Source organism: Amblyraja radiata, chromosome 2 (assembly GCF_010909765.2).
Source record: "Amblyraja radiata isolate CabotCenter1 chromosome 2, sAmbRad1.1.pri, whole genome shotgun sequence".
NCBI classification, from domain to species: domain Eukaryota; kingdom Metazoa; phylum Chordata; class Chondrichthyes; order Rajiformes; family Rajidae; genus Amblyraja; species Amblyraja radiata.
Window position 1 is genome coordinate 105,919,605 of NC_045957.1, and position 19,179 is coordinate 105,938,783.

Here is a 19,179-nt window from a genome sequence, read left to right on the forward strand (position 1 = left end):
TGTGTGTAGAATAGTGTTAATGTGTGGGGATCGCTGGTCGGTGGGACGAAGGGCCTATATCCGCTCTCTAAAATAAATAAATAAAGTCCATGCTGACCAAGTTTCAGTCAACTCGTCCCATCCTGTCTAGGGGTTTCGAAAATTTAAATCCATAATGTAAATGCAAATTATTGATGGAAGTAGTACTACTATCAGTTAAAGCTTTACTAAAGACAAGACTGTGACTTGGCAAGTTGTTCACTATTCACAACTACATCTGCTGCCAATTCTCAGCTTTGAAACATCAGGCAAAGGGGAAATAAATTATTTAATATGTTAATGAGTCGACAAAAATCATTCATTTCCCTTACTTCCTGTAAATTATGATCGGTCTGCTTCTTAGCATTCGCTACAGTTTTAAACAGCTCTGAAGTTCCTTTGGAGTGGGGTGGGGTTGGGGTTAGGGTGGAGACTGGAGGCTAGTGCAGATGGTTAGTCAGTTTGTGAAGCAACAGGAATACTTTGATCTTGATCCTCTGGCTCCAAGGAACCGAGATATCTCTGGAACAACTGGAATAAGAGAGTGGCTGCTGATAACATGTCATTTGAATGGCACGGCTAGTTGAGCCATGGAGGCATACAGCATGGAAACAGTTCCTTCGGCCCAACTTGCCCACACTGACCAACATGTCCCATCTACACTAGTCCCACTTTCCTGTGTTTGGCCCATATCCCTCTAAACCTGTCCTATCCATGCTCATAGCTACAGCAACCCAAGTACGATCCTAACATTGGATGCAGTCTGTGCATTTGTATATTCTCTCCATGGCTGGAGGTTTTATTTTTAATTTAATCCAATCTTTAACATCCCTTGATACCCAGGATTCATGGAATTATTGGCCTTCTCTTTCATCATTCCAGGAATACGTTGGCCCTGATGTCTCACTACTTAATCTTTAAATGACTCCCACTGCTCAAATATAGACTCAACTGCAAATTCCTGCTCTTCACTTTTTGACAGGTCTTGCCTTTCAGTATTCCCTAACATATTGGAATTGTCCTTCCTTGAATTTAGAAGCTTAATTTCAAGTCCATCCTTTACCTTTTCCGCAGTTCCTGAAATTGGGTATAACCAGGAAGGGAACCTAAACGTTTAGGTTGCATGTACCGAAATACAGTGAAAAGTTTTGTTTTGCATTCTATCCAATCAAATCAAAGAATAATATACATAGATACGATCAAGTCAAACTCAAGTACAATAGAGTAAAGGGGGATACAGAATGCAAAACATAGTTCTCAGTGTTGAAGCAATACAGTGTCAAAGACAAAATACAATGTCCGCAATGAGATAGAGGAGAAGTGGCCTGTATCCTAGCTTGGAGAAGGGTGGTTCAGAAGCCAGGGTTGAAGAAGCTGTTTCTGAATCTGGTGTGCTTTCAAGCTTTTGTATCTTCTGCGAGGAGAAGCAGGAATGACCCGAGAGAGCGTTTCAGTTTTGGGTCAATGCTGCAGTCTCTACCTGGATTATATGCAATCCTGCTTCATATGGCATTGGGGCTACACGTGGCTCAGTAATCAACTGAAAGGCAGATTCCATGAAGGAATGGTGCATGATATCATCACAAACACTAAAGACTTGTGTCTATCCTCCAACTATAGTCCACCATCCCATCCATGACACATGAAGGCATCCATATATCTCTGAATTGTAGAGGGTGTAAATGTTAAAGTCTAGAGAGCATTGCTTTAAGCTGAGAAGGGCAAAGTTCAAAGGAGGTCTGCAGGATAAGTATTTTTGCACAGAGGGTGAAAGATGCCTGGAACATGTTGCCATTGTGGTGGTGGAGACAGACTCAATACTGGCGTTTACGAGACTTATGGACAGGCACGTGGATAAGCAATGAATGGAGGGATATGGATCATGTGCAGGCAGATGAGATTCTTTACCTTGGCATCGTGTTCGGTATGGATATTGTGGGCTGAAGGGCCTGTTCCTGCGATGTGTATGTTCTATCTTCCGTGCAGCTGCCATGCACAGTGTATCCTAAAGCACCTACTTCCCAAAAGAATCACTTCCCAATGGTAATTGCAGGAAAATCACGGCAACAGAAACTCTGCACACTCCTGCCATTAGGAAAAGGCAAACAGTATTTTATTGAAGAAACAGGGATATAAACCATCAAACTGGCTTATTTTTAAGGTAAATATCACTAATTTAGCAATTTTCTTAATACCATGATTGCATGTCCAAGCAACACAGCACCCATCCAGCAGCTCAAAAATAGCTGATAGTCAAATTAAACTTAGCACTGATTTCCCAGGATATAGAGAGACGATCATGTATCGTAAAGATATAAGAAATAGGAGCAGAAGTAGTTCACATGGCCCCTCCACGCTGCTCCATTATTTAATAACATAATTGCTGCTCTAACCTTGACCTTAACTTCATTTTCCTGCTTGTTTAGGAATATAGGGATATAATGTTTAGGAAGATTGTGGCTACAACATCTCACTTTTGTGGTGCATTAGGTCCAGTCTTGCACACACAGTGAAAGCAAGGACTGTTAGAACAATTTATCTCGTATAACATTCAACCAAACTGCCCCACACTTTTCAGATCTAGGTAAGACGTGCCAGTTTGAAGCAGAAATTGCATGTACAAATAATCGCCGCGTATTTCAAGTAACTTTAATTGCTTACAAGAGCACTATAGATAGGAAATGTTATCCTCATTTTATATCCTGAACAGGGTGGGGATTGACTGCTGCAGATTCTACTAAGAAAGAGGCAGCAGAAGAGTGAAGGCAGATTTGCTTTTCTGCAATGTTTTATACTTACCTAAATAACATTTTCCATAAAATCTGAATAACCTGAGAAATACCCTTCCTTTCCTATTGATTATAACGCTAGCTTAGAGGTAGAGGGTGGTGATGGAGGGTTGTTTTTCTGACTGGAAGACTATAGTAAAGTAGTGGATCGGTGCTGGGTCGACTGTGGTCTATTACTTATAATAGACCATTCAGTTGAGAGCATAGGTAGCATAGAAGTAAGTTTGTGAATGAAGAATGTATTCCAAGAGGCATAGATAGAGGCCTAGGATGTGTTGAGAGTGTTTCCAGTGGTGGGAGAGTCTAGGACTAGAGGGCACAACCCCAGAATAAAAGGACATACCTTTAGAATGTAGATGAGCTCTTTTAGCTAGAGGGTGGTGAATCTGTGGACTTCATTGCCACAGATGGCAATGCTGAACCCGCATGTAACAGTTCTCAGGCTCCTATACCTTTTTCCTGGTGGTAGGAATGAAATGAGAGCATGGCTAGGGTATTGTGGGTCTCTGATGATGCTGACTGCCTTTTTGAGGCAGCGACTCTTGTAGATCCCTACGATGGTGGAAAGGTCAATAGCAGTGATGGACTGGGCAGTGTTCCCCATTTTTTGAAATCTTCTGCGTTCCTGGGCTTTTGAGTTGCCAAGCCAGACTGTGATGCAACCAGTCAATATGCTCTCTACTGTACACCTTGCCGATAATGGTCTCATGTTCCTCTCATCATTTTCCCTGCAATCTAACCTAAATACATGAAGTGGTGTGCCCTCAACATCAGCATTTTTCAGTTTGCAACCCATTTACTTCACTTCAAGTAGAACTATTTCTGTACCAGAGGTATTCAAGCCTTCAATATTTGTTTAATATCGGGTGTCGAAAAAATACAATGCCAATACAGTATTGTAAAGGGCTTATATATAATTCTTGAACACAACAGGAAAACCATGTGAACTCACATATATATATATTTAAAAAGTGTAGAAAAGAACTGCAGATGATAGTATATACTGAAAATAGACACAAAGTGCTGGAGTAACTCAGCGAGTCAGGCAGCATCTCTGTCTGAAGAAGGGTCCTGACCTGAAATGTAACCCATCCTTTTACTCCAGAGATGCTGCCTGACCCACTGAGTTACTCCAGCACTTTGTGTCTGTATAAAAAAAGTGTTTCTTTAGTTGCAGTTTTGAGAATATTCATTGCTGATGGGTTAATCAATTTAAGTCTACTTAATTCAGTGACCTTTATTATAAATGTCTTGTGCTCCTTTTCAGTTTCTACAGTACTCCGGAAATAGGATGTGTCAAATTTCCTGACATAAATCATTTCCAGAGAGATGCCCGTTATCACGTGTCATGACTCGTTTTAGCAGTTTTAGGGATTTCCTGTGAGAATTGCGATATTCTTGAAACCGTGTTGGGAAGTAAAGACCCAAATCTTTTTTTAAATCCACAATAAAAAAAGTCAATGTGACTGGATTTCTCACATACATTGCCATAGTTAGTGCACTTAGCTAGTGGACGTATGCCAGAGTTTTATACATTCCTTTCCAATTATAACAAAAACATGGAAACAAATTAAATAAAAATCAATAAAGTGAATTATATTTGACTCTTTTAAAGCCAATGAAATACTTTATATCCATGTAGTACAACAACAAATATGATTAAAATATTAGGGGCATCGGTACTTCAATTGCACAATTTGAAATGCATTTACAGTTCTACTTCAGTGTCCTGAATATGAATTGTTTCCTTTCTTCAATGGAAATAAGCAATTACTCACTGTGATTATAGTCCATGATATTCTAATTATCCAAATTAAAGTTAAGCCTACTAAGTTCCAATCATTCTTCATCAGTAATTGTTGATTACAATGAGTGTCTCTGCGATTTCTCCCTGCTCTGCCAACAGAACTCCGGAGGCTGGACACAACTCTTGTTCAAATGCATGATGAAACTTTCACTAAACCACTGCCAACCTTATGGCAGTGAAGCAGAAGGAACACAGAACCGTACAGCACAGGAACAGGTCCTTCAGCCCACAATGGCTGTGCTGAACATGATACCAAGAAGGACCCCTTCTTAAAATTTATGAAGAGAGTTTTCTGACTGTTGAAAACATGTATGGTCAAATAAAAGGGAAAAGAGTGGTGACACCATTACAATTATTTTTTAGTGGGCACATTTCCGTGGGTCCTGGATTGTGCTTTTTTTTTTGTTAGATAAAAGAAACAAAGAGAAAACAAAACATGAGGATTCTCTATTAAGTCCAGAAGTTTGTAACATGCCCAGGCAGAAGATGAGGTGCTGGGAGTGCAGGACATGTCCAGCCTGGCCGGTTGGGTATGTCATTCCGCAAGGTGAATGGTGGAGCCTTGGGGATTCTTGTGGTTGTGATGTTGAAGAAGGGAGGAGGGGAGCAGAGAACAAAAGAAATGGATTGAAGGGGAGAAGACAGGAAAAAAAGATTTGGTGCTGGAAAGTAAAAGGGGGTGAACATCGGCTGTTTGGCGAGCTGCTGCTATTTAATCTGAAACTTTAAAGTGGCTCATAGGGAGAAACTCAGCAGTTTTTTTTGTTCAATAGGTGGGTTAATGTAGAATTTTTGTGTTAACTCATTAATCAGCTGCACACTTGGATTCAGTACTCAATGCCACTTCACAAGCTTCAGAGAAAGCAAACTGATTTAGGAATGTTTACTGTATATAATCCATTGAAATAAATAACTTCCTGAGTAAACTGAGACTTGCATCCAATATAACTAAAGAGACATTCAGTGTTTCTCATATATTTGTTAGAGGCAAGCTATTTTATGTTAAATTGCCCCGCAAATACTGGGTAATAAAATTCATTTTTTTATTTCCTGCAGATGAAATGTTTAGTGAATTAAGTGCTGGAAAATTCATTTCTCTCTCACTTCTTCACTCTTTTTTTTTACAGAGAAAGAACAACCATTATTCTCTGCAATCTCTGGTGTCATTTGTAGTGAAGGAAATGCCATACAAAATCCAGCCAAAGGAATTACCCAGTGCAAGTACTGTGGTAAGTGCCTTGAGGGGAGACACATTTTATAAACATGAGACTTGCTTAGATAACATTAACCGGATGTATACAGTCTTGGGATCCAGGGAGAAAAATTACAAGACACAACTTCCTTATGCATAGGCTGCTGCCCATTTCCTGCCTCTGTACCGTGGTAGGTTTCCGCATAATGTAGCAGAAATGCAATGCACTCAGAGCAGCAGAGGGTGCAACCCTTACCAGCAAGAACTAACATTTACACAATCCCTTGCACTCAATTCAAGATTTTCAATATTTAATCCTGTAATTCATAGTGTTTTAGATTGAATCATTTGAGATATGACTGATATCCCTGAAGAACTGAACATTATTTTTTTGTGTTTATTGTTTCCTGGAAAAACAGTATAGGGCTTTGTTGCCTGGCTTTATATCACAGAGCTCATTCTCCACACGTGTAATTCTTTATAATGTTACTAAGCTCTCCAGTTCCTGTTAAGTAATGTCACCTATTTTCTGCAAGAGAACCTCTGTACAGCTGAGATGAGCTACGTGAGTGGCATCAATGCATGTCTTTGATTACCATTACACGTAATAAGTAAAAGATCTCTTACCAGTTATTGCACTTTGATCTGTTATTACATTGTAATAGCATTTATCAATGGCACGGTGCCAAACTATTTCATTAATTATATTTAAAGGGAAATACTGTAAAATCCGAATTTTAAATCACATCGATATCCTTTCTCTCTTTTATAATGATGGTATTGATTTCAAACCAAATAAAAGAGATGCACTGGTACAGAGTGACTGATTTAAATTATCAGGGAACATATTTGTTATCTTTTTTAATTTGCCCATACTATATTGCATTATTAATTGGACTCTGCTAACTGCATATTTTGCCTGTCCCATGACAAAACAGACTTACTTTGGAAATAGTTTACATCCAGCCAAATGCTAATCCAGCCAATTCCACCGGATTTTAATTTAGTGCAGAGATATAGCATGAAAACAGGCCCTTCAGCCCACTGAGTCCACGCTGACCATCGATCACCCATTCACACTAATTCTATAACCATATAACCATATAACAATTACAGCACGGAAACAGGCCATCTCGGCCCTACAAGTCCGTGCCGAACAATTATTTTCCTTTAGTCCCACCTGCCTGCACTCATACCATAACCCTCCATTCCCTTCTCATCCATATGCCTATCCAATTTATTTTTAAATGATACCAACGAACCTGCCTCCACCACTTCCACTGGAAGCTCATTCCACACCGCTACCACTCTCTGAGTAAAGAAGTTCCCCCTCATGTTACCCCTAAACTTCTGTCCCTTAATTCTGAAGTCATGTCCTCTTGTTTGAATCTTCCCTATTCTCAAAGGGAAAAGCTTGTCCACATCAACTCTGTCTATCCCTCTCATCATTTTAAAGACCTCTATCAAGTCCCCCCCCCTTAACCTTCTGCGCTCCAGAGAATAAAGACCTAATTTATTCAACCTTTCTCTGTAACTTAGTTGTTGAAACCCAGGCAACATTCTAGTAAATCTCCTCTGTACGCTCACTATTTTGTTGACATCCTTCCTATAATTGGGCGACCAAAATTGGACACCATACTCCAGATTTGGTCTCACCAATGCCTTGTACAATTTTAACATTACATCCCAGCTTCTATAATTCTATGTTATCCCATTTTTGCATCCACTACCTACATATGAGGGGAAATTTTACAGAGACCAGTTAACCTACAAATCTGAATGTCTTTTAGATGTGAGAGGAAACCGGAACATCTGGAGGAAATCCATTTGCTCACAGGCAGAATGTGCAAACTCCACATAGACAGCACCAGAAGTCAGGATAGAACCCGGATCCCTGGCACTGTAAAGTAGCAGTTCTACCTGCTGCACTACTGTGCCACCTATATTCCTCTCTGTTGGTCACTGGCTTATTCTGCTTTACTTCACAGGCCATCCATGTCCTGCTGAGTCTTAGGACCCCAAGTCCACCTCTCCCACCCATTGTGTACATTCCCTGCCCTACCGTAAAGAAAACTATCCTAGCATTACTGAGGTTCTTCTCCAAGCACCACGTGTCAAAGTTGCAGCAATACAGTCGTGTTTAATAGTAATCAAAACAACGTGCTGGCCAAACTCAGCAAATCAGGAAGCATCTGTGGAGAGAATAGACAGTTGCCGTTTTGGGTCAGAACCCTTCTTCAGAGTAGAGAACTGGAAAAGAGAGAACATTTCATTTCTCCTCATCTTTCCTTAAATTACACACTTTTGTCTCCATTTCATCTCAGGAAGTCAAGAGTATTATATTGCCATATGTCCCGAAACGGAACAATGAAATTATTTGCCACTCAGCCACTGCATCCATCTGCCACTCACCCCACCTCACCTGCATCCACCAGGCTTTGCCCTGTTCCCACCTCTCTTTTTCAGCTTCCCCCCCCCCCCCCCCCCCATCCTCCACATCAGTCCACAAGAATAATCTATAATGAATTAATAATAATGCAGATAGATCCAGAGTCAAGAGTCAATGAGTTTATTAATACAGATACACGTATAATACACGTATAATACATCGCAGGGTCAAGTCACTGATTAGGTTTTCTACAGTGGATCCAACAGCATGAGGTGAAATCCTAGCTCAGTCGATCATGAACATAAGAGGGTTTACACTTTTAGACTTTAGAGATTCAGCACGGAAACAGGCCCTTCAGCCCACCATGTCCCTTCCGACCAGCGTTCACCACCAACACTATCCTACACACTAGGGACATTTTTTATACAACTTACCAAAGCCAAACTTGTACAAACCTACAAACTTGTACGAAACCAGAGCACCCAGAGAAAACCCACACGGACACGGAGAGAACTCCATACAGACTACAACTCCGTGTACTCAGGATCGAACCTAGGTCTTTGGTGCTATGAGGCAACAACTCAACCGCTGCAGCACCGTGTCACCCTAAATTCAAGTAAATCTGGACTAAACATCATGGCTTTGAAACATAAGAACCTAACTAGTTTGCCATTTACTTTCAGCGGATAAAAATCTGCTGTTCTTCTCTATTCTGGCCTGTGCATGTGTTAGAAACACCAATGCGTTGAATCTAAAGTGCCCCGTGAAGTGACCTCGAGAATTAGTGATGAGCAATAAATCCTGCGGTGTCTGTAATGTTCACGTCTTGTAGATAAGTTAAAATAATAATTTGCAATGTTTTTCCTTGTCTAGATAAGAACATCAGTGATTTGGGCCACACCTGACGCTTCACTTGCGATTCCCCTGTGGGTCATAATTCTAGCTGTACTAGTCGGTTTGCTGGTTCTGGCTATTTTGATCTTAGTCATGTGGAAGGTATGTTTTCAATTTCTTGTTTCTCTCTAATTGCAAAACACATTGTGCACTAAAACGTTAACCCATTGAGTATCCGACTGAATTAATAACACATTATAACATCCAAACCAATTATGTAATATACTGAATATAAAATGGCAGCAGACTCTAAGTAGTCCATGAAGGGCAAGAGCAATTTTCAATTTTTTTACTTACCAATTATTTAAAAATGCACTGAACACCCACATATTATGAGCTTATGGCAAAAAAGAGTGAATTTGGTTTGCCTGCTAATACTGCCAAAGAATACATTCAGTTCCCTGTGTTTTGGTATCATTAATATTGCAGCATTAATGGTGCCTCTGTTTGAATATGGACTAGTGCAAGGTGCAGATTTGGCTGCACATTCGAGAGCACAGTCTGCACTAGATGGACACAGCAACTGGACAGCAACAACAATTGTTTCACCACTGAAAATGTCCCTCCATCTTCCCCACCCAGATCAGTTCAGGTCAGACAATGGGCACGGGCTCGTCTGGGCTGCATTGTGACTGCTGATCATGGTGGGAGAGCTGAAATCAGACTGGCAGTCTGGATGATTAGTGGAGAGTGGGTGGGCTTCTTTAAATGGGACCAGAATCTTTGATAGTAATTGAGGGTCATGGATAACTAGCACAGAAGGGGCCAGATTGATCAATGAAGATCATACTATCTTGCAGGGCAAGATTGAGAGGTCTGGTGGTCTACACTCGCACCAATTTTCATCTGATCTAGCTTTCTTGTTCTTATGTTTAGTGGCAGAATGCTGAAATTGGAAATAATAGTACATAGGTGAATACAGCACAACAACAGCCCCTTCAGCCCACAATGTCTATGCCGAACATGATACCAAGACCAACTCCTATTTGCACCGCACCTAAACAATATCGCTCCATTCCCTGCATATCCATGTGCCTATCCAAAAGTCTCATAAATGGTACCATCATATCTGCCTCAACCTCCACCTCCTGGCAGCATATTCCATGCATTCACCACACTCCATGCCTCTCATAACTTTACACACTTCTATCAGGTCTCCTCGCATTCTGGCATTCTAGAGAAGTTTGAGTGGTTGACAGAGTGGTGTTTGTGGAGGGCAGGGGACTGGGGACTTTGGTGGGAACACAAAGGTGCAATCAGTTTGGATGGTGGCGATTGCAGTGGTTTGGAGAGGACAATCGAGGTGCAGTGGGGGGTTAGTACGGTGCTGGGAGGGTGGACTCAAAGGATGAAGACATGTAATTCACTTATCTGGCAGATGCCTAGTCCATTGCAGTGCATGGCAAGAAACTGGTTGTCCATGGAGCCTCAGCTATGGGTGTTCCAGGGAGCTCATGGTCAAATTCTCCTGAAGAAGCATTGTATATGGGTGCCTCATCACCTTTCACACGCCACATATGGAAGTCACATCAGGATTGCGAGAGTGGTTCCCAGCTGGAAGTGCACTGATGAATTTCCAGAGGAATCTCCAGTTCCATGAAAATGGAGACACAGGTTGACAGTGGTGAAGAAGGAAAGAGGAATCCAGGCAAAACATCTTACAATGTACTTGATGCCACCCTTGAAGAATCCAAACAAACCAAGTATCTTGGCATCAAATTGCAAAATGATCTGCGTTGGAATGGTCAGACTCATCATGCAACGGTGAAAGCAACAGGTGTCCTAAACTTTCTGAGGCGTAACTTTCATCATTGTTCAACTTCTGTCAAGGAGAAGCTATACTTCACCCTCGTTAGACCTCATTTGGACTACGCAGTTGCAGCATGGGACCCATACACAAATATAAACATTTCTTCCGTCGAACATGTCCAAAGACAGGCAGCTCGATTTGTTACTAACACCTATGAGAGAGAAGCGAGTGTCACCAAACTTCTGAATTCTCTGGGGTGGAACCCTCTCCAAGACAGACGTGAAGCTCACCGTTTGACCTGTTTTTACAAAATGTTAAATGGTCAGCTCAACATAGATTACAAGACCTACACCAAACCCAAACCAATTAGGGCAGACGAGGGCATTCGATCCAATTTGTGATCCCAGCTACAAAGACAGATGTGTACAGCAATTCGTTCTTCCCCCGCACAATTAAAGCATGGAGTAATCTCCACCCTACTATAGTTACCCAACCAGATGCAACTAAATTTAAAGTAGCTCTTTCTTCCCAATAACCCTTTCTGGCTTAAGTCCTCCCTCCACCACCTCCAGTTTAAATTCCATTTGGAATATTTTGGAGGACCAAGAACCAAGAACCAAGGTATATGGATGCGCTAGCATTCATCGGATGAGGCACTGAGTATAGAGGTTGGGATCTCATGTTACAATAGTTCAAATCATTTGTTCGGCCACAGTTGTAGTACTGGGAGCAGTTCTGGCCACCACCCTATAGCAAGATTTGATTAAGCTGGAGAGGGTGCAGAATAGATTAATGGGAAATGTTTCCTGGACTGGAGAGTTTGAGTTATAAGGAGGGAGTAGATAAACTGGGACTGTTTTCTTTGGAGCGATGTAATTCAGAGCTGAAATCCATCAGTTTTAATCCCAAAGAAGTAATATTTTATTAACACGGAGAGTTCAAGCGCATTTAGTGACAACTAATTTGTACTGAGTTGGTTAGAACAATTAATGGTTCAGAATTCGCTTCATTCTAGCTTTGATTTATGATAAAGTCTGTTTAAACAATCTTCAAATAATCCACAACCGCTTTATTAAATAGTGGCCACATTATGTAGAGCAACACTGGCATTTAAATTAATATTTTTACTGAATAAACATATAAAGGATTAGTAATTAATTTGTTCATTTCCTCTTTGGAATAAATTGTCATTGCTTGACACATTTTATGACCATTAACAAAGAATTTAAAAATCTATACTTAAGTTGACATAAATTCTCAATATTCCGGATCTACCATTGTCACGGGAGTGAATGTTCACATGTCACAACCTATGACTATTGTGCCACCTAGTGGTTGCAGCTGCAAATACAGGGGGATCAGCCTTTCCTCTGACCTTATACCATTTTAACAAATCTATGCTGGTGTTGTAGATATGGAGATTATAATCTTATGAAATGTCTGTTTTTATGTGAGCATCTAGATAACTCAGCATACAAGAGAGGACTGCAAAAATATTAACGTTGTATTCAAATAAAATCATGTGACTAATGTTTACTTAAGAAACATTTAGACCTAGAAATTCATTCTCGTTGTACTCATAGAAAATCTCCATAAAATACTTTTACTTTCTTGTATCACTCATACAAAAGTAGAGGTCAAGCCCACAGTAGAGCAACATTTCCCTTGCAGGGGTACTTTTATCCTTATCTTTATGTCAGAATTTCCAGCATTAAACTCGTCCTAAAGATACCAGCAATCACATGAGGCCATTTTTAGCCTGTCAGTGTGCTTTTTGGCATGATCTCCTCATCCAAAAAACAACAATCCTTGTTTACCTACAGAACAACCAGCTTTTAATTTAAAGGGCCATTCTCACCATCTTTAAAAAGGCCATCATCTTTTCCAGGCTGTTCAACAGCATTCTGCAACCTCCCTTCTTGCTTTGAACATCATTCATGTATAAGACCTTCTGTTGCATGTTACTGTGATCCAATCAGCATTTGTCTGCACCCACCTTTTGCTTCTATTTCTTGGAAATGAAAAATAGAATTGGATGCGTCTCAGGCAGCCAATGGACTCCTCGAGCCTGCTCCACCACTTAGTAAAATAAAGCTGGTCCAATATTTGCCACAACAACATTTTCCCAATCTCTCCCTGTATCTCTGGATTCCCCCACAGTTCAAATGCCTGTCAGTCTCCATCTTGAGTACATTTAATGATTCTGCTTAACATCAATATTTAGGGTGCCACGGTGGCGCAGTGGTAGTTACTGCCTAACGGCGCCAGAGATCCAGGTTCGATCTTGAATATAGGTGCTGTCTGTACGGAGTTTGTACTTTTTCCCTGAGACAGGGTGGGTTTTCCCCGGGTGCTCCGGTTTCCACCAACACTCCAAAGATGTACAGGTTTGTAGGTTAATTGGCTTCAGTAAAATTGTAATTTCTCCCTAGTGTGTAGGATAGTGTTAGTGTTGGTTGGCCTGGACTAGGTGGGCCAAATGGCCTGTTTTCACGCTGTATCTCTAAAGTCTGAAGTACTTTGGGGCAGAAATCCAAAGGTTCACAAACCCCTGAGAGAAGAACTCTTCCTCATCCTGATCTTAAATGGCAAATCCTTCCTGTGAGACTATGTCCCCTTGGTCAAAATACCACCAACGGGGAAATATCCTCAACATTGTCAACCTCCTCAGAACATAAGATGTTGCAAGAAGATGTGGAGGCTTTGGAGAGGGAACAGAAGAGGTTCACCAGAATGCTGCCTGGATTGTGGGGTGATTAGTTACAAGGAGAAGTTGGACAAACTTGGATTGTTTTCTCTAAAATGCCAAAGGTTGAGGGGAGACCTGAACAAAGTATATAAAATTGTGAGAAGTATAGATAGGGTGGACAATCGGAATCTTTTTCCCAGGGTGAAAAGACTAGAGGCTTTAAGGTAAGAGGAGAAAAGTTCAAAGGATGTATGAAGGGCATTTTTTTTTACATAGAGGAGGGTAGGTGCCTGGAACTTCTGCCAGGGGTGGCAGTGGAGGCAGATACGATAGTCGTGTTTTAAGAGGCATTTAGATAGGCACATGGATATGCAGGAAATTATGGGATGCGTTTGTATGCTGGCAGCGGAGGTTAGTTTAACTTAACATCATGTTTGGCATGGACATTGTGGACCTAAGGGACTTTCCTGTGCAGTACTGTTCTTGGTTTAAGATCACCTTTCAGTCTTTGACAACCCAATAACTTTAAGGTCAATCTTACTTTATATATCAACCCCTTTATCCAAACAATCAACCCACTGAACTTTCTTTGCACCGCCTCCAATGCAAGTATATATATCCTTCCTGAAATATTAAGACAAAATGTGCACAGTACACCAAATTACAAGCACTAGTACAAACACACTAGTGTTTGTAATGTTGCACTAACATTTCCCTGTTGTGATACACATACAGGTCTCATTACTCAAAGTTATCCACCACATCCAACTCATAACTAGGCTTTTTTAAACCATGCATCAGAAAGGTTGGTCCTATTATGATCCCAAATATAGGCTTACATTTATGCTTTGACTGTTCTCAAAGTCAAGATAACAGATAGCTTTACCTCCCAGCCTAAGACACATTGCAGGCTGCTACAGCTGCTCCATGTCACATCTCAAAGTTTAGTGGACATGTGTTCAGTGTTATTCACAGCTCAGACTGAGAGAAGTGACCCTCTCGCTTCCCCCATCTTGCAGACGCTGACTGAGGCACTCAACACTTCTGGTTTTTATAGTCCCGCATGGCCTTTGCTCAGGAGAGAGAATCTCAACATTTTTTTAAACACTAATAACTCTTTTATTTTTAATCGATGGGGAAAATCCTCTTGTCCTGCACAGCGGAGGGGGACTCTGAGCAAGATGGCCAAAAATCACAGCCGTAAGTGGCAGCGTTTTTTCTAAAATCAATATACAGAACAACAGGAAGTGGTCAAGATCTGACTTTTAGTAACATAGAAGATAGCCAGAAACAGGCCCTTCAGCCCAACATCCATGCCAACCAAGATGCTCCATCTAAGCTGGTCCCATTTCCCTGCATTGGGGCCCATATCCCTCTAAACCTTTCTTATACATGTACCAGTCCAAATGTCTTGCAAATGCTGTTATAGCACCTGCCCCAACCATTGTTGGAGACACAGCCTGGTTTGGGAATAACTCCATCCAAGATCACAAGAAATTGCAGAGAGTGTTGGACGTAGCCCAGACCATCAGGCAAACCAATCACCTTTACATTGACTCCATCTACACGTTGCACTGCCTCGGCAAGGCCGCCAGCATAATCAAGGACCAGTCTCACTGTGGTCACTTCCTCTTTTCCCCTGTCCCATCGGGCGAGAGGTACAGAAGTTTGAAAACACACACCTCCAGATTCAGGAACAGTTTCTTCCCACCTGTTATCAGGCAATTGAACAGTCCTCTCATCAGCTAGAGGTTGCCCTGAACTCCCACCTACCTCATTGGAGATCTTTAAACTATCTTTAATCGCACTTTATTGTACTTTAATATTCTAGCACTAAATGTTGTATCAATTATCCTTTACCACTGTGGATGGCTTGATTGTGTTCATGCATACTTTTCTTTGGCTGGAAATCAAGCAAGCAAAAGCTTTTCACTGTACCTCGGTACATGCTACAATATTAATAAACTAAATTAAACTGTTAAGGACCTTTTCTGAAAACCTCCCTCCCTCCCTCCAATCATTGCGTTTCTTAAAGAACCAGCGCCTCACTTAATCACAGAAGTGCGCTCGTGTTATGACTGTAATCCTTTGCGAGGAAAACACCTGATATAGCAGCTGCCTTTTTAAGTCCTGGTAGCTGCTAGATATTAAAATGTATGAATTGGTTAGCAAAACACTAACGCTGCAACCATGCATCAAGGTGACAGGGGAATGCAACAACACCATTCTCCTATCAGTTACAATGGAAGTTCACAATTCCCCTTATAGACCCAGCCATTAAGAAAGATGCTTATTTAACTCCTAACTGATTGACATTTGCCAAATATTGACCATGATTCTACCCACCCATGCTCTGAGAAAACCACAGGACATTTTTATAGCTATTTTCAGAAGAAGCCAGGCCACAAGTTGAAAGAGTTGCAAGAAACACCGTTCTCATTCACTCAACAAGATGAATCTGACGAAGGGTCTCGACCCGAAACGGAAACGCCACCTTCTCATGTTCTCCAAACATGCTGCCCAACCTGCTGAGTTACTCCAGCACTTTGTGTCCTTTTGTGATTCACAAGGGCACAGTTTTCAATGAACTAATTGGATTAAGATGTGTGGAAGTGTAAGGAATTAAGTGTCATGGAGTTTACAACGACAATGGAAGGGGTTTACACCAATTAATTTTCAAAGACAGGATTCTTTTGTGTTATAAATGAGAAGTTTGGGAACAAACTGGGGCAACATGAAAAGAAGAGTACAGAGAGATCCATCCATGCAGATGATAGTTAATAACATTGTTTGTGATATTCAGTTTTTATTTTTACCCTATCACAGGTACTTCTGTTCTCCTTCTCCACAACTTAATATACATTTCATTCCTAGTTCTGATGAAAGACTAACAACCTGAAACTTTAATATAATTAAAAGGAACTGCAAATGCTGGTTTATACCAAAGATAGACACAAAATGCTGGGTTAACTCAGCAGGTCAGGCAGCATCTCTGGAAAAAATGGATAGGTGACGTTTCGAGTCAGGTCAGAAGAGGGGTCCCAACCCGAAACTTCACCTTTCCATTTTCTCCAGAGATGCTGCCTGACTCGCAGAGTTACCCCAGCAATTTGTGCCTAACCTGAAACTTTAACCCCATTCTCGATCCACAGATGCTGCCTGACTTGCTCAATATTTCCAGCATTTTCGCTATCTCTATGGGCAATATTGAATTTGTTGTGATGCTAAGAAAAAGTATTTTTGCTTCATCGAGACCTCTAATTAGAAACTAGAGCTTACAGTGTTTGTATACTTCCAGTGCAATCACTCTGTCGTGGTGCAATTAAAAACAACTAATAATCTGGCTCTGTTTCCATAGTTTGGCTTCTTTGACCGTGCTCGCCCACCACAAGATGATGTAACAGATCAAGAACAGCTTCACCCAGTAAAGGCTACAGATGCCTGATTATAGCAGCCTCAACGCCCCTCGCAGCGGATACTTAAAAATGTCTCCACACCACGTAAAAAACGCGTACGTTTATTTGCTTTTGCTCGGCGTGAAAACATCAGGAGGAAAGCAAATTTGAACAATGCAAGTTAATTGAGAAAATCCTTTGTTCCCTGAGTAATTAAGCATATCAAATTGTTTTGCAGGCATCATTTTACCTGGATAAAAGTAAATGGCCCTTGTTTCTGCATAGAGGGCTGTTGTTATTTTTCGGTTACATTAATTACTTTGAGGGTTTTTTAAGTGCAGGTGCTGTGCACTTTGTAAATCAAGTAAAATTGTGTCTTATTCTGAACAAACAGGAGAGGTCCACATAAAGTCAGAAATTTTCCATATCACATTAGTCTCACGAGTGCAGATTTTTCAATGTTCTACTGCATTTCATGAACTATGCATTGCTGCCCTAGTTGGGCAGCTCACCAGCAATGTACTGGATGTAAGCAGCATAACATTTTGCAAACAAAAAGCAATTGTGCAGTTTGTTCTGGAGACACAAGGAACTGCAGATGCGGAAACTTGAGCAAAACAGAAAGTGCTGGAGGAACAGGGCGGGTCAAGCAGTGTCGTTGGAAGGAATGGATAGGCGACTTTTTGGGTTGGGACCATTCTTCAGATTGATCCAGCCTTCTCCAGTATGAGGAAGGGTCCTGACATGAAAGATCGCCTGCACCATCCCTCCACAGATGCTGCCTGACCTGCTGAATTCCTCCAGCACTTTGTGTTGTGCAGTTTATTTTACTCGTTTGGCTTGAATTATTGGTTAACAAAGAACACGGAACAGTGCAGCACAGGAACAGGGCCTTCAGCCCACAATATCTCTGCTGAACATGATGCCAAATTAAACGAATCCCTTCTGCCTGCATGTGATTGATATCCGTCCATTTCCTGTATATCCGTGTACCCATCTAAAAGCCTCTTGAATGACACCGTTGTATCTGCTTCCTAGACCACAACTGACAAGGTGTTCCTGGCTCTCACCACTCTTTGTGAAAAGCACACCTCCTTTAAATTTTACACCTCTCACCTGAGTGCTATACCCTCTCGTAAGGGATTTTTCCACACTAGGCAAAATAGTTTGACTGTCTACCCTATCTATGCCTTTCATAATTTGATATTCTTCCATCAGATCTTCCCTCAGCCTCTGATCCTCTAGAGAAAACAATCCATGTTTGTCCAACCTCTCCTTTTGTTAATACCCTCTAATCCATATAGCACCAGGAACCCGGGTTCGATCCTGATTTCGGGTGCTGTCTATGTGCAGTTTGCACATTCCCCCAAGTGATCACATGAACTTCCTCTGGCAGAGCTGCCAAGTAGTGTGGATTTTCCGTATTTTGCACGGAAATACGATAAGAATATGGATAAGTATGGATTTGCTTTGTATAATACGGATTTTTTTTAAATCGGCCCGACTTCCTGTTTCATCTTGCTGCTAAAAAATGCAAGCATATAAAAAGTCATACTGTACCTCTAAAAATTATAGCAGATTAAATCTATTAGTACTTTAAATTTCAAGATCTGGATGATTATTTTTGTAAGCCTTGATCTACCTGTCCCGCTACAGGTTTAAACAGCGCTGTCAGTTTAGTGCTTGGGAATTTAAATGAACAGTGCTATGGGTTCTAATTATAGTGCTACCAGCTGGAGCGCTAGTGCCTTTACACATAGTGCTATGGGCTTTACACATAACGCTATGGCCACAGCGCTATGGGTCACAGACTGTCGGGGAGGGAGAAGGAGAGAGGGAATGAGAGGGAGGGAGGGAATAAGAGGGAGGGAGAAAAAAAGGAAGGAGAGCAGAAGAAAGGGAGGGAGAGGGGGAGGGAGAGAGGGAGGGAAGGTGAGGGAGGGAAAGAGAGGAGGGAATGAGAGAGAGCGAGGGAGGGAGAGGGAGGCTTCCAAAATGGCTTCTACATCATCATCTGGTGCTAAAAGCAGGAAGCAGCCGTTCAAACAGAAATATACAGAGATGGCAATGAATGCACTGTCAAGTAAGGTGTGTAGAGGACATGTCAATTGGTCGCAAAGTTATGCATTCTTGTACTCTTACATGGGTATGACCGTACATTTAAAAAAAAAAAATTCAGCAAATTGGCACCGCGTAAAAATACTGATTTCCTCAGCAAAATACTTGGCAGCTCTGCTCTGGGTGCTCCAGTTTACT

General features: G+C 41.3%; 1 protein-coding gene across 2 annotated transcripts in view; it reads left to right on the forward strand.

The window, feature by feature from the left end:
- itga8 (integrin subunit alpha 8) overlaps positions 1 to 17,597 on the forward strand; it is a 256,311-nt gene extending 238,714 nt beyond the window's left edge. For both annotated transcript variants that reach the window (XM_033012781.1, XM_033012773.1), the window contains 3 exons: positions 5,742 to 5,843; positions 9,069 to 9,191; positions 16,887 to 17,597. In XM_033012781.1, coding sequence (XP_032868672.1) covers positions 5,742 to 5,843; positions 9,069 to 9,191; positions 16,887 to 16,973 — 312 coding nt within the window. In that variant the 3' untranslated portion in view covers positions 16,974 to 17,597. The remainder of the gene's footprint in view (positions 1 to 5,741; positions 5,844 to 9,068; positions 9,192 to 16,886) is intronic.
- The last annotated feature ends 1,582 nt before the right edge of the window (positions 17,598 to 19,179 follow it).